Here is a 21,266-nt window from a genome sequence, read left to right as displayed (position 1 = left end):
CTAAAAAATCCTAAGAAACAGGAGAAACTGATAAGCTGGTTTCATTTCCTACTCAGTTATTGTGAATCTTATTATTCGCAGCACAGTGTGTACAAATAAATTGTTTTTAAGAGCCTTAAAAAGGCTGCATACTCAAAGAATGCAGACTATTCCACAGTGGCTGTGTTGTTTCCTTGGTGAGGGAGACTCGTTCATGCAGGATGCGCTGCTGTTGCTTTATATTTTTCATTAAACTGGTCTGGAGAACACTTTCCCTTCAGAGACAGCTTACCAGAGCAGCCAACAGCAGTGAGGATTCCCTTTGCTTAAGGAAATAGCCAGACAAGTTAAAGCAAACACATCCAGCAGATGCCTTTTCCAGAAGTCATCCTGGAAGCTGCTGGCTTAAGGAGCAGATGCGGTCTAAAAAAGTAGATTCATTCTCATGGTCACAAGTTGTAGTGGCCTATAAATGCACTGCTATGTCCATTTAAACTAAACAGACAAGCCTAAGTTAAGTTATTGAGATATTCAGTACCAAGAAAAAAATCCTGCTTTTTTGTTGTTGTTGGAAAAAGAAGACAGTCTCAAAAGAAAGCAAGGCAAAGGTGAGGCAAAAAGAGGGTAGAAATGAATTCTAAACCCAGGTCCCATTGGTTGCATGATTTAGTATACTCAGTAATAAATAAGAATTGGGGAAGCATTTCAACTTAGATACATCAGCCCTGCAAGGAAAACAAAGAGAGACTTTTAACAGGATGAGTCAAGAAAACAACACAGTATCTGAGAACTTGGAAAGAATAGAACTCCAAACTCATTTTAGTAGTTGGGGCTGAGGATGTTGACTTTACCAGCTCAGCACCTAGACAGAATAGTGCTGAATGTTTGTCTTTACGCCACTGCACATTATGTTCCATCAACGGAGGCTACACATTAGAAGTCTTACCAGGCACAGGTGGGATTCCTGCAAGTACTGTTTTAAAGGGCCTGAAAATTGATGCATTAACACCATAAAGCTTCCAGGTGGCTGGGTGGGAGGCAGCCCTCAGAGAGCAGCCGGGTCGTTCCTCTGTTGCCTCACTTGCCTTCCACCCTCATTTCATCATTCAGAGCAAAGACAACCAGGTATTTTGGCAAAGTAAGGTTTGTAAACTGGTGGAGGGTGGCCACTCATGTGTTACACCTGTTTTTCCTGTGCAGGTCTGTTCTGGTGTCTAAGGTGAATCTGCTTTTCCCCTGTCTCTACAGCAATGGAAGGAGTGATTTCAGTTTTAAAAAATGTCTGTAAAATTGCATTGCATTTCACACCTAAGAAAAAGTTCTACTCAGATATTCTCAATCTTCTCCTGTAATTAATTACAAGGAAGGAAAAAAAAAATACAAGCTCTGTCAGCAGGAAGACAGGTGTATAAATGTAATCAGATGTTATGCAAACCATTTGATACATTTTTAAGTGCTAGTGGTTTGAATTCGTTTGACAAGCATGTAAAATGCAAATGATCCCGCCCACACATTTTTAGAATAAATTAAAATACACTTAACATCATATTTGTTAGTCTTGTCCCTAATGGGAAGGCTATGTACTCTGAAGTATGTATGGTGTATTTAAATAGTATTGTTATTCCACCTGCACTGAAAGTGAATTCCAGCAGCTTTCTACCCCCCATTCCTAATTTGCCCCCCTTACTCTTTTAAGACTTAATTAGATCTGTTTTACTTTAGAAATGAGCTTTCATTTTAAAATTTTTGATATAGCATTTTCCTTGTGTTTTAGATTGGGATTTTCATGTGGAGGAGTAGTTTCTTCAGATTTGGCATATTATTCTCCTGGAGCTCTTTGAACTATAAGGGCTGAAAAAATAGGTAGATATATTCAAGAATATGAGCATCTTGTGTACACTGACGTGTGTATATATGAAATCACACAAATATTTATTTGCAACAGTTGTTTCCTAATTTAATGAAAGGTTTGGAGGGCTATGAAGCATTTTGCCTTGATTTAATCATTCAGAGGATATTTGAAGTCTGGTAATTGTTTTGAATGCCTTGAGAAAGCCATGTAAGTATAGATGGTAGCACCACCCATAAACAGCTATATGGTCTAGAGGAATTAGCATAGGACATACACTTCAGTGTCTAATTTCCATCATTATTCCTCTTGTGATAGTCCTGTACGCATAAAATATGTAAATTTTTAATTATCTGTCTCAAAAACATCTTTCATGTTGATAAATGTATTTTTGATTGACTGATTTTAAATAATGTAAGTACATAAGGCAGAATCCCAGAGACTGTGACTGTCAGATTCAGAATTCAAATATTAGTCTCTAACTTTGTTACCACCTACCAAATCCAATAAGCCTCAATGCAATCAGTTAATCTCTCCATCTTTTACCATAACATTCTGTAATAAAAAAGACTAATAACACTTTAGCTCAAAGAAGGCTTGAGCTGTACTTTGTTAATGTTTGCACAGCACTTGTAAATTATTAGTTGTATATAGATACCACCTAATGTTATTTTAATGTCTCCTTTATGCCCCGAAGCATGTTAAGGGTCAGAGAGCAAAACTGCTGAGAAAAGGAAAAACATCTTTTCCGTCTTGGGTTTCTTGGCTGCTGGGAAATGAGGGAGAGAATATCTCAGAGTATGTAGAGAAGTAAATGAAGAAAACAAGTGAGAAGGAAATGTGTCTAGCCAGGATGGTTTTTGTTAATGAGAGAAGAAAGAGAGTAAGTTTTGAAGATATAAATCTATACAGAATTGTCTCCCTTTTTTGAATATCATGCATTTCACTGTGTAACTATTTCAGGAAAGGCCTCTGTAAGAACCCCATGGGTTATCCTTTTTTTTTTTTCCCTCTGTAACTTCTCTCCTTATTCCCTCTGCTCACCTTCTTTTATATCATCTCTTTTTTAAAATTGTGAAAATTTGCCAATTCTGGATTGAGCTTGAATTTCCTCTTTTTTGTTTTTGTTTTAATGATTAAGTCCCATCATCCTTTTTTTTTTTTTTTTTTTTTTTTTTTAACCTGTTTCAGTTGTTTTATTACTATGGAAGTTTTTGAAAATTTGAAGTAGCAATTTTGATCTTACCAGTGTATATAAATATCTTAAGGGAGGTTGTTAACACAATGGGGGCAGACTCTTTTCACTGGTGCCCCTTCATAGGACAAGAAGCATCGGGCACAAACAGAAATACAGGAAGTTCCATCTGAATATGAAGAAAAAACATTCTGTACTGTGAGGGTGACAGCACTGGAACAGGTTTCCCGGAGAGATTCTGGTGTCTCATTCTCTGAGATACTCAAAACCCACCTGGACGTGATCTTCTAGGTGACCCTGCTTGAGCAGCGGGGGTTGGACTATATGATCTCCAGAGGTCCCTTCCAACCTCAGCCATTCTAGGATTCTGTAGTTTTCAAACAAGACACCTTCTAACTTTGGTTTCTTAGATCTCCTAATTTTTTTCAAACAGCTTATATATGTTGCTTCACATTTTGAAAAAAATCTCTTCAGGTTTTCCTTCTTGTACATGTACACAAAGTGAAAAGTTAATTGGATTTGTCTATTATTTCATACCCTCCAAACTGTGACATCTACATGTCTGGGTGTTAGGACATTAGAAATTTTCACAAAGTGTACATTTTAAGGAATGATATGGGCAAAACAAACACGAAAAGACAACATAATACATAAAAGAAGTCTGATCTAAATTTAACATTGTGGTATTAATCAACAAATTTACAATACAACTCTTGAAAACTTAGGTGTCAGATTGTACAACTGTTTGTATGAATAAGTCAAGTTTTGAACTATTTATAAGGGAAGCTGAATAAAGAATTTGACTAGTTTTTTGGCACCACGGATGTAATTACTTAAAGGAATAGTATATACATGATTTGTCAAAAGTTTATTTTCATTATATCATCAATTAAAAAATCATTTTAATGGTTATTTATAAATATGTGTATTCACAGAAAGCTTCCAAAATATAACAATTTCTGTAATTTTTTCTGAAAATGTAAAAATTCATTTCAGTTCTATATTATTCATAGTTGACCAATGAACAAATAAGTGCCATGCAATCACAGAAATTAAAAAAAAAAAATCTATTATTCATTGTTTATTATGTTTAGAGAATGATTGTTTTTCCTAATACAATGAAGATCTTTATTTTTACCAAACAAAACCTTTATGGATGTTATGACATAGAAAGTTTTAATTGAACTCAGTGTTTTGAACATATCTCTCTCCTTTTATGTATTCGTCTAGGTTGCTTTTACAGTTTTGTTTGATTTAGAAGCTCTCCTGAAGATCTGGTGTTTGGGTTTTACGGGATACATCAGCTCATCTCTTCACAAGTTTGAGTTACTACTTGTAATTGGAACCACTCTTCACATTTATCCAGACCTCTATCACTCTCAGTTTACATATTTCCAGGTACGATCAGCTGTGTTCACATTTTACCCTAAATACCAATTAAAAACATTATCCATCAAAAGGAGTATATATTTAACTGTCATTTACTTATATTCTCAGATTATTGATGTTCTCACAATATTGACTCTTGTTGAAAATGCCTCTAAAATACCAACTAAGTCTGTTTTTAACTATGTTTCTTGTGTGGATTTACAGAAAGAGGATTAATTCTAACTTTGTTTAGCAGTCCTGCAACTTTCTGTTTTCAGTAACTCACATTTCTTATCTAGGCTGCACTGTTCAGTAGGTTCTGGATTAGTTTATTCCTCGTCCTTCATTCAGCTTTGACCTTGCATACAGCTGCTTACTTTATCACCTTCCTATAGAGTCCACCACTGCTTTCCATCTCTGACACCTCGACAAACATGCTGTTGCTCTTCCAAATCTTAATGTCTACAGCAGCCACATCTCTAACCAAGACAAGTCTTCACTCCAGTCATTGTGGGTTTTCTCCAGAACCATTTTAGGGTTTCATTTATAGCTCTCTGACCATTCCTAATTGAGAGGGAAAGTGTGTTGAGGCTCTTCATACATTTTTACTTTGGGGAAGAGTAGGGAATAGAGACAGGGAAAAAATGATTAATTAGACATCTGAGTTTTTCTTCTGCAAACCAATACAACCAATTCCCTGATCAGCCTCATCAGAGTGCTTAGGGTTGCGCCAGTTGTGGGAGAAGGTGTTAAGATTCATTATAATGTGCTATATTCTACACTGCTGAAGAAAGTGATTTTCTTTAATAAAAAAAAATATATTAAGGTATGCATATCATGTTTGTCCATTATTTAGCAGTGGATTGTCATGATGAAAGATTAATAATAAGTAAAGGCAAAGAATGAATGGCCTGACAGAATCCTGTTGATATATGTGATTAGCTCCAGCAACACCCAGTAATCAAGTTAGGGTGGCGTTCTCCCCAGGTGTGGGTTGAAATATAATGGCCTTTTCAGACTTCTGCAAATCCCATCTTGTATTCTTTCTAAACGGTTCTACAAACCTGCTCAAGAAGGATTTCAGAATTTCAAATTCTATTTTTCTTTCACCTAGAAACATTTGAAGGCTTTTACATGGTTATACTTTTTTTTGCTGTCCAAATATATGATTTATTTTTTTTTATTCAAACGTGGCATGATATTCCTAACATATAAGAAAGGATGCATGTGCAGGAGAATGCCTTTGTACTCCTGTGCAAAAGTACCCAGGAAACCTAACTGGGAGCTTTCAGTTATATTAGTTAGCCACTTAGTTAACACATTGGTACATAGTTATTAGGCAGGGCCCGCTTGCATTTGTTGATTATTTTCTAGAATTTTAAAGTATAAATTATGGGCACTTCGGACTAAATACATAATATTATCACTAAATCATAGGACTGAAAGTATAATTAAAATGTAGCTGGATGTTGGTAATAAAATCATACAAGAAGTTATTTATTTCTAATGATTTTAAGTAGTTTCCCTTTCTTTCTTTTTTTTTTTTTTCTTCTGTAAGTGCTTACTTTTCTGACAGAAAATTTCAGGATATGATTTTTATCAAAATACATGCGTATAAGAGATATACATTTTACAAGCAGAAACAGTTGCTATGCTGAACGATTTAGGTTGTCTTTTGCAATCCAAATCCCCAAAGAGGCGGATGACAGTAAGGTTGGAAAATACTTTACCTTTGATGTCAGTGTGTAAAGGAAGTACACACCATATTCTCCAGCAACTAAGCTTCTTGGCAAACTAGATAACACATTTTCACATCAACCAAGGTCAAAAAGTATTTTTCACTTGGATAAATCTTGATGGTAGGCAGATTTCCAGGCCTTTAGATATTAATAATGACAGGTTAAATGTGTTCCTTGTCAGCCAACAAAACAGGTTACTGAAAACACAAGTCTTATTTGACACATTCCAAGATAGTAAGCAGACATATTATTTTCCTTGTCTAGTCCTCCTTAGCATGTATTTCAGTCTGCATTATTCATTGGCCTTCATCATTCATTACCTTTTGCCAGCACATCATTTGCTCTTCACCACATTGGCTACTGTCCAGCTTCCCACCTGTCTTTCTTACAACATACAATATACTCGCTGTATGTTCATTCAAAGCACTTTGCAAAGCTGTCTGTGAAAGAAATGTCTATGAGCTATGGCAAAGCATCATTCTGTGGCCATTATCTGTAGAACATCTCATCAGCGGACAAATGGCAGAATTTGCACATTATTGCAGATATCTGTAATAAACTGGCATTCTTATGTGTTATTCTTATGCCAGTTTATTAGAGATTTAAACAGAATTTGACCTACACTGGATTGAAGAGAGTATTTGTGTTTGGAAAATATTGCTGAGTCATTTTCTGAATAAATATCACTTTTAGGAAATGTGGCTATTATTTGGGACAGAGCAGTGGTTTCTCTTGTAGTTTTCTTCTTGATTCAGTTTTTAACATATTTTTACATTTAATCCAGATAGTGTGCCTTCTGCATCTTTCAAATTTGATACAGTTTGCCACCCAACTACGTGGAATGAATAAAATGTTCATTACAATGTACTTTTGCTAGATTTAATTTGTTGCCGAATGAAAATAAATGAAAAATATAGTATCAATAAGATTAGTGTGTTGCTTAAAGGTCAATTAAAGTTCCCCAAAGGAAGGGAAAAAAATAAGGCAGTTAGTAAAGTTTATCTAAAACAGTTCAGAATACAGACTAGCATGAAATCTTCACTCCACTGGGGTCAGCGTTAACGTTAGTACTGAAGAACATTTACACACAAAGTAGATGTGCTAGCATTTACGCTGCAGGTAGATCTTGTAAGTAAAGACACCACGTTTAAATGTTCATAGTACTTAGAAATCTCACTAATGCCTTTGTCTGTCACTTTCTTAGTAACCAATTTTATGTACTTAGATTATTTGTCATGTGAATACATTACCAACATGTTTAAGTATCTCACCTTATTCTAACAATGTGAAATTTAAGCTGTATTAAATATTGAAGGCAGTGAAGGCTCCCCCATCTCACATTAGGGGTTTGGTATGTTTGGAATAAGTTGCTCTCTGACGTTAACTTTCCATCTCCACTTTGACAGTAAAGCCTATTTGGAGTCCTGCCAGACATTAGAGCATATTCTGGGTACCTGAGGGATAGGTAGGGAGATAAATTGCATGTAAAATACAAAGGTGTACATTATTAGCAACCTACAAGGTACAGTGAAGTCTTTCTGTGAACAACTGCCATATCCTTCTGTCAACCTTATTTTCTATCCAAAAGAGCATGACAATTGTATTTGACTTGAACATAGGGTCAGTCTATAATTGCACTGTAATTCCTACCTTTCAGTTTCGATGTGATTCGTGTGGAGTTATGGGCTATAACTTGGGCTGGAGAATCATTTTTTTTAGGAACTGCCAAATGTCATTTGCCCCACAAAGAATCAGAGTCATAGAATCCTGTCAGTTGTCTCCAGCAACCGCTGTGGTTTGCCACTGCCTCCTGTTGATCTTAACATTCACATCACTGTTTCTGCCACAGTTTTTTGACCTACATGGAAGGATCAGAGCTTTCACCAGCTTTCCCAAGGTAGATTCAACAGCGAATGGGTCAGGCGTCCCACACACACAGCAGTTCTGCTGCCACTAATAACACTGGGAGGTGTAAAATATGTCAAATACATCAGTGGCCCCCAGTGCTGTTTCCTCTGATATTGAGAAATACCACCCCAAATTCCCTTGTTGTTTAGAGTATGAAATAGCAGCATGTGCTTATTACCAAACTTGGTAGTTTATACTGTACACAATGCCAAACAATTTCACCTTGGGTCACTGAAATGGAAAGATGACCTGTGGAAGAAGATTTGGCAGTTTTCATGCAGATATGTAACCTCCAGTAACAAATAACAGAATCACAGAAAAGTTTAGGTTCGAAGTAGCCTTTTAATATCATCTTGTTCAGCCTGCTGCTCAAAGCAGAGCTTTCTTCAAAGACTGTGCAGGACCCTGTCCATTTAAAATAAGTGTGATTTTTTAACTGTGATGATAAATGAGCTTGGGAGCAATTTACCTAGCATTGCAATCAATTCTCAGTTGCTATATCAAGACAGATTATTTTGTCCTCTGCTGGAGACCATTCTTATTATTCTGGAATTCCTCATTACATCCAGATTTACTACCTATGATATGTTTTGCATATGTTTTTGTTCCCTTTTTTTACCCCTAAGAAAGCCCCAGCTGCATTTCTGTGATGACCATGAGTCACTGGTGAGTTGATTTTAGCATTGGGGCCTTCATTATACTCCTGTGGCTATACTTTCAAGACCTCTGCTGTCATACCATGCCTGTACACCTTGATGCTGCATTTTTTGAAAGGACCATACATAACTTATTCTATGCAAAATTTCTGCTTTTTATTACAATGTTAGATGCAAAGATATATGGAACAATAAGCATTACAGCACACAATTTTAAAAGGCTATGCAAAAGACAAAATAGACAAAATAATGTCACCTGATCATTAGGTAAGTGCTGTTACTAGCTAAAACAAAGCTGAAGGCACATCTAGATAAGTACAAAGCCTGACAGGTTCCTCTTGCCTTGAAGTCTCCTGAAAAGTTGTTGGTTAACATAGTAATCAAATAATTAATGCAGTTGTATTTTCTCTTTCTTTACAGGTTCTTAGAGTAGTTCGGCTTATAAAGATTTCTCCTGCTTTGGAGGATTTTGTGTATAAGATATTTGGACCAGGAAAAAAACTTGGGAGTTTGGTTGTATTCACTGCCAGCCTTCTGATTGTAATGTCAGCGATCAGTTTACAGATGTTTTGCTTTGTGGAAGAGCTGGATAGATTTACAACCTTTCCACGGGCAAGTATAAGACGCATTGATACTTTGTATTATTATTTTCTTGTATTATATATATTATATTAATTATTACATGACCAGTTTGCCTTTTCTTCTAAGAACCATGGAGCAGGATCAACTTAAGTAGAGAGAAAATAATTCACCATGTGTAGTAGTCTTCCACTACTCCTTCAGTAGTGAAGTTTGCATTTTGGTTGAGTTTTGTGTTCTATTTCTGTTGTTCAGGGAATATGGATAATTTTTTTATGTGTGGACATGGATGATGATAAAACAAAGCATATGGCTTAACAGTAGTCTAGCATGCTAAAAAAAAAATAATCCATCTCATAATCATAGGTATTATCCACAAAATTTATGTAATATATCTTCATGTGATTTACATGTATATCTACATATTGTGAAATGGTTGATCTTGATTCGTATAGGAATGCTTGTTTTACACTGGGTTATAAAACCTGTCTGCATTGAGAAAATAAGTGTTTGCCTTTTGGGTATAAATAGTGGATATTTATGGGCATTACGTTAATTCAGAACAGAACACTGAAAATCAGTGGAAATTGGAGCTAATGTATTTATTGAAGAACACTGTTCTGAATGAAAATACTGCCATTTCTTTAATAACGTATTAGATTGAATGTACATGGATTGGTTCCAGTCACAATTTATTTGTTTCTGTCATTACAGCTTGGTTATTCAATGTATCTATTTTGGTGAAAGTGCATTGGTGGGAACAATTAAACAACAATGAACAAGACAGCCTGAAGGATCATGCATTTAGCAAACAAAATGGCTAGGCAACAATTTGTAATTATCAACCTGGATTTGATTTACGGGATGCTAGCCATCGAATGTAAGACAAAAAATACCTACCCACAGGGAATAAAGTAATGCCATGCATTCTAGTTTAGAAAATGTGCTTAGAAAAACAGCCAGTAGGATCATAAAGAATTCAGTATAATTCATTTTTGAAATGCTGAAGAAAGCAAAAAGAAGATAATATAACTTAAACTTTACTTATGAAATCAGGCCTCTGTCTCTAAAGTGAGTGATATTACTATTGTATTCTATGTCCAAGTCTAATGCATAACTTCTGATTAAAAAATTCCAGCTGCAAAAGGTTGAAAGTGCCATAGAATTTAGTTTTAGTATTATTTTGGTTTTTAGGCAAAATGGTGATGACAGTCCTGAAGGAGTTATTGTAGTATAGTTAAAATAAGAGACATTCACAACATGTGTATTTTAACTAGATTAATTGGTATAAATATCTGAGAAAGATTGATTTGCAGTAAAATGTTGCCAAGGTATATCAGTTAGGATCAGTTAGGATGTTAGGAAAGTTTTAAATGATTTGGGGTGTTCAATCTGAGGCCAGTTAGGACTTAATAAGAACTTTCAGTGTATTGAATTTTAACAGATATATGTATATACCAAAATACATTTAAAGAGTGAGAAAATATTTTCTCCAGTAAATTATACATTTAAAAACAAACAACAACAACAACAAAATCCAAGGTTGTTTTCTATCTTCTGATAGAATTTTCTGGGGAAAAAAAATGCAAGGCCAGTTACTGATAATAAAGGAGTGTTCCACTAGTAATGAATTGAAATATTTTCAATAGTTTTTGTATGATAGCCTATAGTAAGAGTGCCTGCTTGTTTTTTACATATTGTTTATTTGTATACATATTCAGCTAGTCATAAATGATATAGAAGTCTAATTTACAGTATGTTTTCTTTCTGTAATTTTCTAGTGAAGCAGTTTTTAATAGCTCAATAGAGTCAGCGGAAATTTTGTACTAAAGAAATTTTGACTGACAATGCCCCTCTAAAGTGTGCCTTCCTACTAAAGGCTGGGGGACTACCTCTAATGTTGTCTGCTCTGAATAAAGAGCACAGAATAAGACAAATAATGCAAGACAAGTAAGACGAGTTTGCAATAAGGCAGTAATAAAATATGCAGCTCTGGGTTTGCCTGGAATATATTCTTTTCATAATGTACTGAAGAAATGCTTGCATTACTATATAGCGTAGGAGACAATATGAGGTCTGCATCAGCAGAATTTGTGACAATGAATTTTTAGGGGCTTACCCCCAAATAAGAGCAAACCCCAAATGGCCAGCACTGTTGCTGTGGGCTTCTTTCACATCTGAATATGCAGAGGACAAGTACACTAACAAAGTGGTGGCACCAGAGGTTAAATTTGGAGTTTTTACTTTGAAGTGCCTTCCACAGTGAGACAGACAAAACGTAAAATCATTTTTGAAGCCGTTAAGTGCTTTATAAGAAGGCACAGTATGGGTTTTGGAACAAGGAGACCTCCTCCTTTCACTAATGCCTATAAATTGCATGTTTTCACATGGTTTCCTGACAACAGTCAATAGGCACAGGCTCGGTGTTGCCATGGTTACAAATTTCACTCTTCTTTTGCCCATTGCAACTTTCCAAATGGACTGGCTTTCTCTCTAATACTAAAGTATAAAAATATAGATGTTTGCTCTCCTGTTTCTAACCGATCCACCATCTCTATTTTTGCGTGTCTTCTTTGGCTGCACATACCATTTCCATGCACATGGAAATAAAAAAGAGGGTGGCTAAGTGTTGGGCCCTAAATGAAGAAGAAATGAGAGGGGGAGTTCTGTTCAAAGACAGCAGCATAAGATGGCTGCTCAGAAATTTAAGCATTCACTGTGTAGACAACAAAATATATTGTTAGTGCATCTGACTTCCATGCCCCAGTATCTCTTGAAGTTTGGGGCCATGTATTCGACTACCCGGTGTCTCAGATAAATGACAAAGCCAGGAACACTGCTCTTCTGTTAAATGGGTCAATACAAAATGAAATCAAGGCCCACCATATCCCAACAGCAACAATCCCACCGTCTCCAGTAAAACCAGGACCTAGTCTTGAGCTTGGAGGAAACTCCATTTGTGACTTATTAGTTCAATATAATTTTAAGTTCCCTTAAAAAAGCTAAACCACATAGTCTTAATTCTCTGATGCAGTTACAACCTTAGTGCTGTGGACATGTTTTTGGAGGGCAGCTGCTCTTCTCACAGAGTGTCATGGAGCACTCGTTAACGTGTCAGGAGAAAAAGGATAGTTCAATGTGGGTAGATGCAGTACAAGCATTGCACAGCATTGGGGTACATCCTGTTATTTTCATTTGCAGAATTAATCCCACTGATTGCAGGACAGCTTCCATGAATTAGGGAATTTGGGAACTGATTACCAAATTCCTTAGGGATTTGGCCCATAATTTTCTATGGACAAAGCAGCAGTTACAAATCAAGTACATTATAGCTGAAAGTAGTTCTTTGCGTGGCACCACCCCAAAATAGATGGACAGGCTATCAGACCTGGCACTTTTGCTTGTACATACCACCAAACATTCACAGTCTTCCACTAAAAATAAAAAGGTAGTTTGACTTCCATCATCAAAACAGCTAATTAAGTAATAGGGCATAAATACTCAAAGAAACTGACAGCCTTTTCTATAACATAAATTAATTCAGAAAGTCACCATTTGCATAAATCTCTAAGTCTCATCTTCACAGATGTTGATTCTGTCAGCTAGATAGTTGCATTTCAAATTCATTTTAAAATAAACAGTGGGAAGAGCACCTTTCAGCTAAAAATAGCTTGCTCTGAAGGAGATTGCTGGGTGCAAAACAAACTCATTGTGCACTGCCATGTTTTCTTAAAACTAATATTTTGTGGTATACCGGACTTTAACATGATAATTAAATATTTAAATTAGATTGAAAGGCCACTTTAAATAGCTACATGCTTTATGGACAGCTGAATTAGATGGAAGATTAATCTTTATAGTGTTAAAAGTGGGCTTTTTCCAAATTAATATAGTGCCTGTACTAATATGGGGTCCACAACAGAGAATTGGAGGTATTTTTATACCTAAAGAATAAATTAAAATACATGTTTTTAAAAAGCAATGAGATGTAATATTTTAATATGATTCAGAATGAAGAATACAGCACTGGTTCAATTACCCAGTAACCCAGGTGTTTTTAAAGCCAGCAGTGGGGATGTATTACTTAATGTAGTATCCCCCTATCTTATATTTCACATAAGAGCATCACACCCATCAGGTATGGCCACCACTGTCTCCAGAGATGCTCTGAGCACAGTGAAACAGCAATTGCTTCTTTTAGCTTTATCTCCACTTCATAACAGGAGGCTGAGAACCGGTGCTGTGCACTGATGGGGTCATTGTCTTCTTGTCTGTGAGGACCACTGGCTGATACAAAGGAGGCTGAATGAATGTCCTGTTCGTTTCAAATATGCACCCCTGTCTACAGCCTCTCCACAGCCACAGATCCCAGATGTCTCCTTCTCTGTATGTTTTGCACAGGGAGGGACTTTAGGGATTTCACAAAGCTAGATAACACTGGTTGGTATTTTGGCAGGGTCAGGGGTTAGCTTTGTGTCTGTTTTTTTTTGTTTTGTTTTGTTTTTTCAGGATTCTCAGCATGATTTTTTGTGAGGAAAGGAATCACTTAAAGGATTCTGTCTTGGCACCATGCAAGGAGTCTGCAGTTGTGGCTGGGAGGGGACATGAGTTCAAAGGCGTTGTGCCTGTGGCAGGACCTTGGCACAGGCCTGCAGCATGCTGGTTAACACCTAGCCTACGGGCAGGAACGTGCAAGTAGAGGGCACTGTGCAAATTCCAGTCTGTATTAGGGCTCTTCTAACACATGGCATAGAAAAGATTTTAGCTGACATAATGGATGTATAGAAAGGTAATTGTGAACAGTTTTCTAGTTTATACTAGCCTTTGTTCTATGTGTTGAAAAGAAAAGCTGGGACATGACATTTGGTCAAGATGTTGCTGACACAGAAATTGCAGTCATAAGTTAAATGTCATCCCCCAGTGTGTGCAATTGCTCACTTGGATGTTTTGATTTACTCCTTGTACACCTTAGCTTCCCTTCTTATGAGTGATTTGGACATGTAGGCCTAATCATCTCTGAAAATTTGGTTAGTGTGATTTAATTCTGAAAAACAACTGTCAAAATAGCTGCTTCATTCAAACTCCATGGTCTTAGCCTGACTGCTTATGCTTCTGTTTGCTTCAGAGAATCCATTTCATTGTTTTTCAAGTTAAAAATTTTGCATCTACATATTTTCAGCTTTTTCCACATGCATTTGGGCTTAAGATAAGTTGATATGAAAGGCTCTCCAGATAAAGTTTTTTCATGGGTGTAACATCTTCAATTTCTAGCACTTTTTTGGTATGTATTATACTTTAGTAAGATCTCAGCTTTGATCTTTGCTGTCTGGAAAGACAGTACCTCTGATGCCAGGCAAAAGCAAAGGAAACTTGTGTGATAGTTTGTCATCGTTGAAAGATTTAGTACCATAAGGATCCACACATCATTCCTACTCTGTAGTCAAACTTCTGTGACTGAGGCAGAGCAGTCGTCAGTGCCTGTGTATGATGTACATTTCATGTTCATGGGTTTGTCATACTGAGTTAGATTCTGGTCTGTGCCATGGTCTAAGGATGCCATTAGCTCACCTACCTTCAGCCAGTGACTATGTAAACCTCTGGATCTATGGGTTCCGCCGTACCTTTACAGTCAATGATGAGATGGAGACAGAGGGTGATGAATCTGCTTTAGCTATTTATGTTAAGCAAGCATTTAGTGAATACCCACATGTAAAAGTCTGTAATGATTGTGACTGAATCTGATCAAATAAATCCTACCCCTGACTCAGGCTCTGTTTTTTTCCTGGTGATCCCCAGTTCCATGAGCAATCAGTCCTTCGGTAAAACAGAGGTGTCTCAGCTTGTCCCAGAGGGCTCATTTTGAGTGTGTGTGTCAGGTACCACCTTTGGCATCATTCATTTTTATCTCTCTGAGCCTGTTTCCATATTCTGAAACAGGGTATGACTGACTGAAACAGATGGAAGAACTGGGACCTTGTTTTATATTGCTTAGTTTCATCAAGTAGGATGCCTAAAGTGCTTCTGCTGTTAAGATAACATATATGTATGATCTCATTTAACTTTTACATTTTATTGTAGGCATATTTATAGAGAGGCAACCCTGAAGAATGTGTATAAACAAAGAATTACAATACAGTGTTGTATTGTAAACAATGAGCTGTGATGCTGAGGTTATCCTTCCAATTTTGTTAGCCCACAAGGCAACCAAAAAAGTTTTTATATGGGCTAATGGAGACAAGACTATACTTACAAATTGCAGATTACAATGCAGTCAGAGATTAAGCTATTTCTTTCTGCTTGTGCTCTGAAATAGCATTTCACCTGACCTTACACATTGAAATACACTAATTTATTAAGATTTTAAAAGAAAAAAAATGTTTTGCTCTGTTAAATCAACTTGAGGAATATGTCTATAAAAACATATTTATATAGTTCATGAATTGTTAATATTTATGTGTGTTTTTTTTTTGCAGGCATTCATGTCAATGTTTCAGATTCTCACACAGGAAGGATGGGTAGATGTCATGGATCAGACACTGAATGCTGTAGGACATATGTGGGCACCAGTAGTTGCCATTTATTTTATACTATATCATCTTTTTGCTACACTGGTAAGTTTTGACTTGCAAATGCACTGTGCTTTTCTTTGTTTTGAATTACTCCCATACCTATTCAATGCTTTCCTCATCTAGTTAAAACTAATTGTGATGCTTATTTTCAGCATAGGGGGTTTTTGCTTTAGTTCTTTGATGTAGTAGAATTTACCCTACAGCCATGTGGCATAAGTGGGGAGCCTTTGTTCTGGTGTGAGTTGTTCTTCCTAAGATCCAAGTCACACTGGTAGACTAATAATATAATTGTTAACTGTCTTGTGCCTTCACAGTTCTGATGATTGCAGAGTGAAGCAAGCGCTTTTATTTATCATGTTGAAATGGTCCTCTCAATTTCCACTGCAGTCTCTTTGCAGCTGTAATTAAAGTCAGAAGTGTTAAGCCTTAGGATGCAAACTCCTAACTATAAAGCAGTGCTTTCCTGTTGTCTGATGCAAAATCAATGCATAGAAAATATGTGATATAGTATATCAGGCAATAAAAGGATGAGAATTAATGAAGCGGTTCCTGCATGTGTATGAAAATGGGGATTATATATAAAAAGATGTTTTTTGTATATGCATTTCAAGTGAGATGATTACATTTTTTGGTAGAGACAATGGTATGGAAAACATGGTTTTGGAAATCCTATATCAATAAGGGCTTGGCACCATATTTTGAATACCAACACAGAGAAAATACCACACTCAGGGGAATAACCATTTTATCCACTTTTATTTCACTCCTACATTTTGTATTTTGCATTCACTGCAGTTTTAGAAATACTTATTCATAGTTTCATTTTCTTCATTTCCTTTTTTTTCTCAGTTGCCTACTTAGTTGAGGTGCTAATTGTATTTATATGATCTCCATCAGTTTCCTGTTACATTTTTACTTTATTATGTGTTCTGCTTCACTCATACTGACTGACTGATCAGACTGTAATTGTGGGTGCAGATTTCTTCACATGGGTTGAAATCCTCAATAAGTGGCAGTAAAGGGAATTCAGTTCTCTTGGAGCCCCTTAACCAAATCAGAATATAATCAGAGCAAAGGTACATTGTCAGCAGTTACATCGAACTTATACTTGTAAGGAGTATTGGGTCTAGAAAAGTAACTTCTTATGCCAAAGAAATCTTTAAAACTCCATGGGAAATGGGGAAAATAGCAAGAAGGAAGAGGAATTTGGTCATGAATTTTCAAGAAGTTACTAGTTAAAGAATCTTATTGCTTTTTTTCCAGTATGATCTGGAATCTGTTTTTTTTCCTCTTAGATAAGCATTAAACAAGTAATAAAGTAGTGTCAGATGGCCTCTGTGCTAAAAATTCATATCTTAATTGTAAAATAACTTAGCTGTAAGAAATTTTTAGCATTCTGCTTTATGTGTTATATTTTGAAAGAATTATCTGGGACTCCTACATTTGTTTACTCAAACTACTTATTTTGCTAGGAGCTAAGTCACCTGTCTGTACACCGTCCTTCAGTCCTTTTCCAGGGCATTCACATTTTAAGTCAACAGTCCTTGCTTTGCTCCACAAGTGTACACTTCTAATTCACCTGTGCAAATTTTATATGGATGAAGAAACTATTTTTTAAGAGAACTTTGCAAAACTACCTGGTCTTATGAAGTTGTTAGCTTCACTTCTAATATTTTACTCAGACCTTGGAAGAGAAAAGCTACGTAGGACAAAGTTGTCTAGAGGCAAAAGACAGGCTTAAAGAAAGAATATGGAATTGGTAAAGTAGCATGAAAGCAGTTGGGCTGCTCCTGAAACAAAAAAGAAGAGATCTAAGAATAAACAGCCCTAAGTGAAAAACAAAAATGAAGTCAAATGGAGAAATAACTTTCACCAGCCAGAAGAAGGGGGAGGATTAGAATGGAGAAGTGATAATTGCAGGCATTTGGCAAAACAGACTATAGAGCTTTGGAAAGAAATGAATAGGTTTCACATGAGAAAGCAACGAAAAGTTGAAGCTCAAAAAACAAAACCTCTCTTGGAAGTGAAGACTGTTATTAGATGAGATGGCAGTGGAGGAAGTTAAACAAATAATAAGTTTGCATTTAACTTTTCTTTTGTGGTACGAGGTCTTCAGTTCTTGTTGAAGAAAGTGAAAATGGAGTTAATGAATGTCTTGATGCCTTGATACAAATCTGTGCATAAGGCAGCTGTAAGCAGTGATATATTTAACAAGTACTGCATTTTTTTTGTCATGTGGAATGTAAAATAAATTTCCTTAACTAGTATTCACTGAGCTCAGGTACTAGACTATCATAGGCTGTATAAAGTATCTGAAGAAGAAAAAGACCATACTGTAAAATCTTGACAGAATGATAGCAAAACCTTTCATTAGCAATTAGGGATCAAAGTGCTTTGTACCACGGATTAAGTATTTTATCAGAACTCTGTCCTGTTTTGCATTCTGAAGGCCATCTTAACTTTCACAGTTCATAGTAATCAGATCATCAAAAACAGTTTGAAGTCCTGTTTAAGTATGTGGCATATTTAATATGTGTTTTCTAACAACTGCAGGAAATTCTAAATATTGCTAAAGACAGTTCCCTATTTAAAAAAAAAAAAAAAAAAAAAAACACTTTTCTGAAGATTGGTATTTTATAAGTTTATGAGTGAAAGTCCTTTCTCTGTCTTCTTCCTAGTATGCTTGAATGACAGCAAACATCAACAGTGGTGAACAGATACAATTGTCTGCTCTGGTTGTCAGTCAATGGTTCAAAACCAAAGAAATATTTTAGACCTGTAACACCTGTAAAAGAGATGAAATTCTTACTGATATCCCTAGGAAATTGGTGCTTGCCTGTAGAAGCTTGATATGTTTGTAAACATTTCCCTTGATCCTCAGAGACTAAAACCTTGGCAGTAGCTGTAAAGCTACATCTGTATGCATTTGCTGCTTTAAGACTTAAGTAATCTGAAGAGAGATGCTGAATGGAGGTATCCTCCCCCACCTATATCCATTCTCTGCCTGTTCTGTCTCCTTCACAGCTATATTTGTGAAATTTTCCCCTTCTTTGGCCTCTAGTCACTACCTTTAAAGGAAAATATCATCTGATATACACATACTTTCTTTTTCTGTGATTCTTCCTCCTAAAGGAAGAATCCTATCTACACAATATTTAATGGACAATAAATGAAAATGCATGTTTCCAACATTGTGGCTCCTGATGCACTCAAATAATGACACAAATTTACTTCTCTTTCCAAGTGGAGTTAGCTACTTTGCACAGAGACATTGTGAGCATTAAGCAAGTCAAATAAGCCAGAAACAATTTACTACTTACAAAATGACTAGCAGGCATATATAGGCAAGCAATATTAGTTCAACAAATGTCAAAGGCAGTACCCCCTTTTACATGAATAGCACCCTCATTTTTCCACTGTATTTAATAGTATTTCTTGAGAAATATAAGGCAAGATTTAAAAAATAATTTGTAATTGTTTTGTAGATTCTACTCAGTTTGTTTGTTGCTGTTATTCTGGACAATTTGGAACTTGATGAAGACCTGAAGAAACTTAAACAAGTAAGAACATGTTTTTTCTGTGCTTGAAAGTATTTTCAATAAAACATTTCTCTACCGTTGTTCTTATGGCAAAATATGTGAGACATTTCATGAGTATGAAGAAAACAGATGTTGAAAAAAATAGCCGTACTTTGATGCATAGTTGGTCATCACACAATATAAGGTAGAAATTAAGAGATTATTAGAAGAAAAAAAAAGATTTAGAAAATAGCTTACATCATAGAATCATAGAATGGTTCAGGTCGGAGGGGAACTTAAAGATCATCTAACTCCAACCCCCCAGATTGTCATATATTTGAAATGATGTAAAAATCATAGCTAGGTAATCTTTTTGCTTATAATCTACTTATTGATAAAATGTTGTTTAGCTTATTTTTGTGTTCGCAAAGGCTCTACCATGTGACTGCTGTACTTCAGCCTAAGTGGTTATAGGTCTGTATTTGCACTCCACTATGAAGAAAAGTGAAAATACAGTGTTTCCCCTATACCACATCAGACATGAGTAGGATATGAAGCATTACCAAACCATGGACCCATTGCTGCAGAGGGTAAACTTTTCTAAGATGTAGTTCCCATAGCCTTTTGTAAGTAAAATTAAGTTAAAATACTTGATTTACAGCAAGGCAGACAATCTCCCTGACTTTAGGCCTCAAATGTTAAAATGCTATGAGCCATATGGCAATATATGAGCACACTGTGGAACCACTGCAAGTGAGAGTACTGGCAAGAGTCAACAGACGGGAAGTGATAGAGGGGCCTTCGCTGAATGTGTTGGGTGAGTCCTAAAGACACTTGTCAAAGTTACCATGCTTGCTTGATTCTCTAGATTTGAGAATCAAGATTACCTAGAAGCCACTGTCACAGGCTTGAACCCCAAAATGAAAATCACATAAAATGAATATAACTAGAGGGTTCATGTTGGCCATTCTGACCTTGTGAGCAAATCACCACAGAGGAAGGTGTCTCTATGTTTTACGTACATACATAGGTGTGATTTTATTTGTGCAGAGATGCAAACTAATAAGCATTTCATGTGTGAGATAGCATACTGAGAGCTTAATGTGTCGAAAGTGCTTTTGAAATATTTGGGTTATAGCCTTCTTTCACCCATCATTTGTTGGTGTTGTTTTTCTTAAATGTGCATCAGCAATTGGTGTAGAATTTTATTCTTTTAATCCTTGAAAAATAATCTCCCATACAATATACTTATTTTGCACTGAAGCCAATGTGCCAAATTTCCCTTATTTTTCCATCCATATTATTTCTCTTTTAGTTTTAAAACTAAATTTATGCATTTCTTCATTTATTATGTTTGTATTGGTTGTGCTTATTTTCTACAAATTTCCCATTTCTCTAAAAATGTTAAATATGGATTTAAGGATGGTATGTTTCATGTATGCTCACTGAATAATAGCAATGTGTCAAACTACTATTCCTTCCCAAAATTCTAATATTCAGGGCACTACAAAATAAAAATATAGGCACTTTAAGATCTTCATTATATAATTCAATCTAAAAATCATTACGGCATTTGCTGCTGCAATATTGAATATCAGTGTATACTGCAAATGCAGTGAGTTAGAAGAGTAGGCATTTTCTGGCACAAAGAAATATAAATACTGGGTATCCGTTAATCAGCTCACATATGTGAAATGAGAGATCTTATAGTAGATTCTGGGATGGCCAGACAATCTTGAGTTTGCAAATTGAATAGACCAAATCAAGTTTAGTCATTTTGCTCCTTACCAGTCTCAAGAGGTAAAATGATCTGAAATGAAAATGACTCAGATATACGATAAGCAATGTGATATCATACTGATAATCTTACAGGAAAATTTTCATAATGTCTGCATGAATTAGGAGC

The 21,266-nt window shown here is 35.9% G+C and overlaps 1 protein-coding gene across 2 annotated transcripts in view; it reads left to right on the top strand.

Moving 5' to 3' along the window:
• The window catches only part of NALCN (sodium leak channel, non-selective), a 229,320-nt gene that overhangs the window by 123,494 nt on the left and 84,560 nt on the right, over window positions 1-21,266 (top strand). For both annotated transcript variants that reach the window (XM_068677799.1, XM_068677790.1), the window contains exons 12-15: window positions 4,254-4,421; window positions 9,115-9,306; window positions 15,747-15,884; window positions 19,328-19,402. In XM_068677799.1, the coding sequence (XP_068533900.1) occupies window positions 4,254-4,421; window positions 9,115-9,306; window positions 15,747-15,884; window positions 19,328-19,402 (573 nt within the window). The remainder of the gene's footprint in view (window positions 1-4,253; window positions 4,422-9,114; window positions 9,307-15,746; window positions 15,885-19,327; window positions 19,403-21,266) is intronic.

The sequence above is a fragment of the Anas acuta genome, chromosome 1 (genome assembly GCF_963932015.1).
Source record: "Anas acuta chromosome 1, bAnaAcu1.1, whole genome shotgun sequence".
Lineage (NCBI taxonomy): Eukaryota > Metazoa > Chordata > Aves > Anseriformes > Anatidae > Anas > Anas acuta.
The sequence above is the reverse complement of the archived record's forward strand: the minus strand, read 5'-3'. Positions and strand labels throughout refer to the sequence as shown.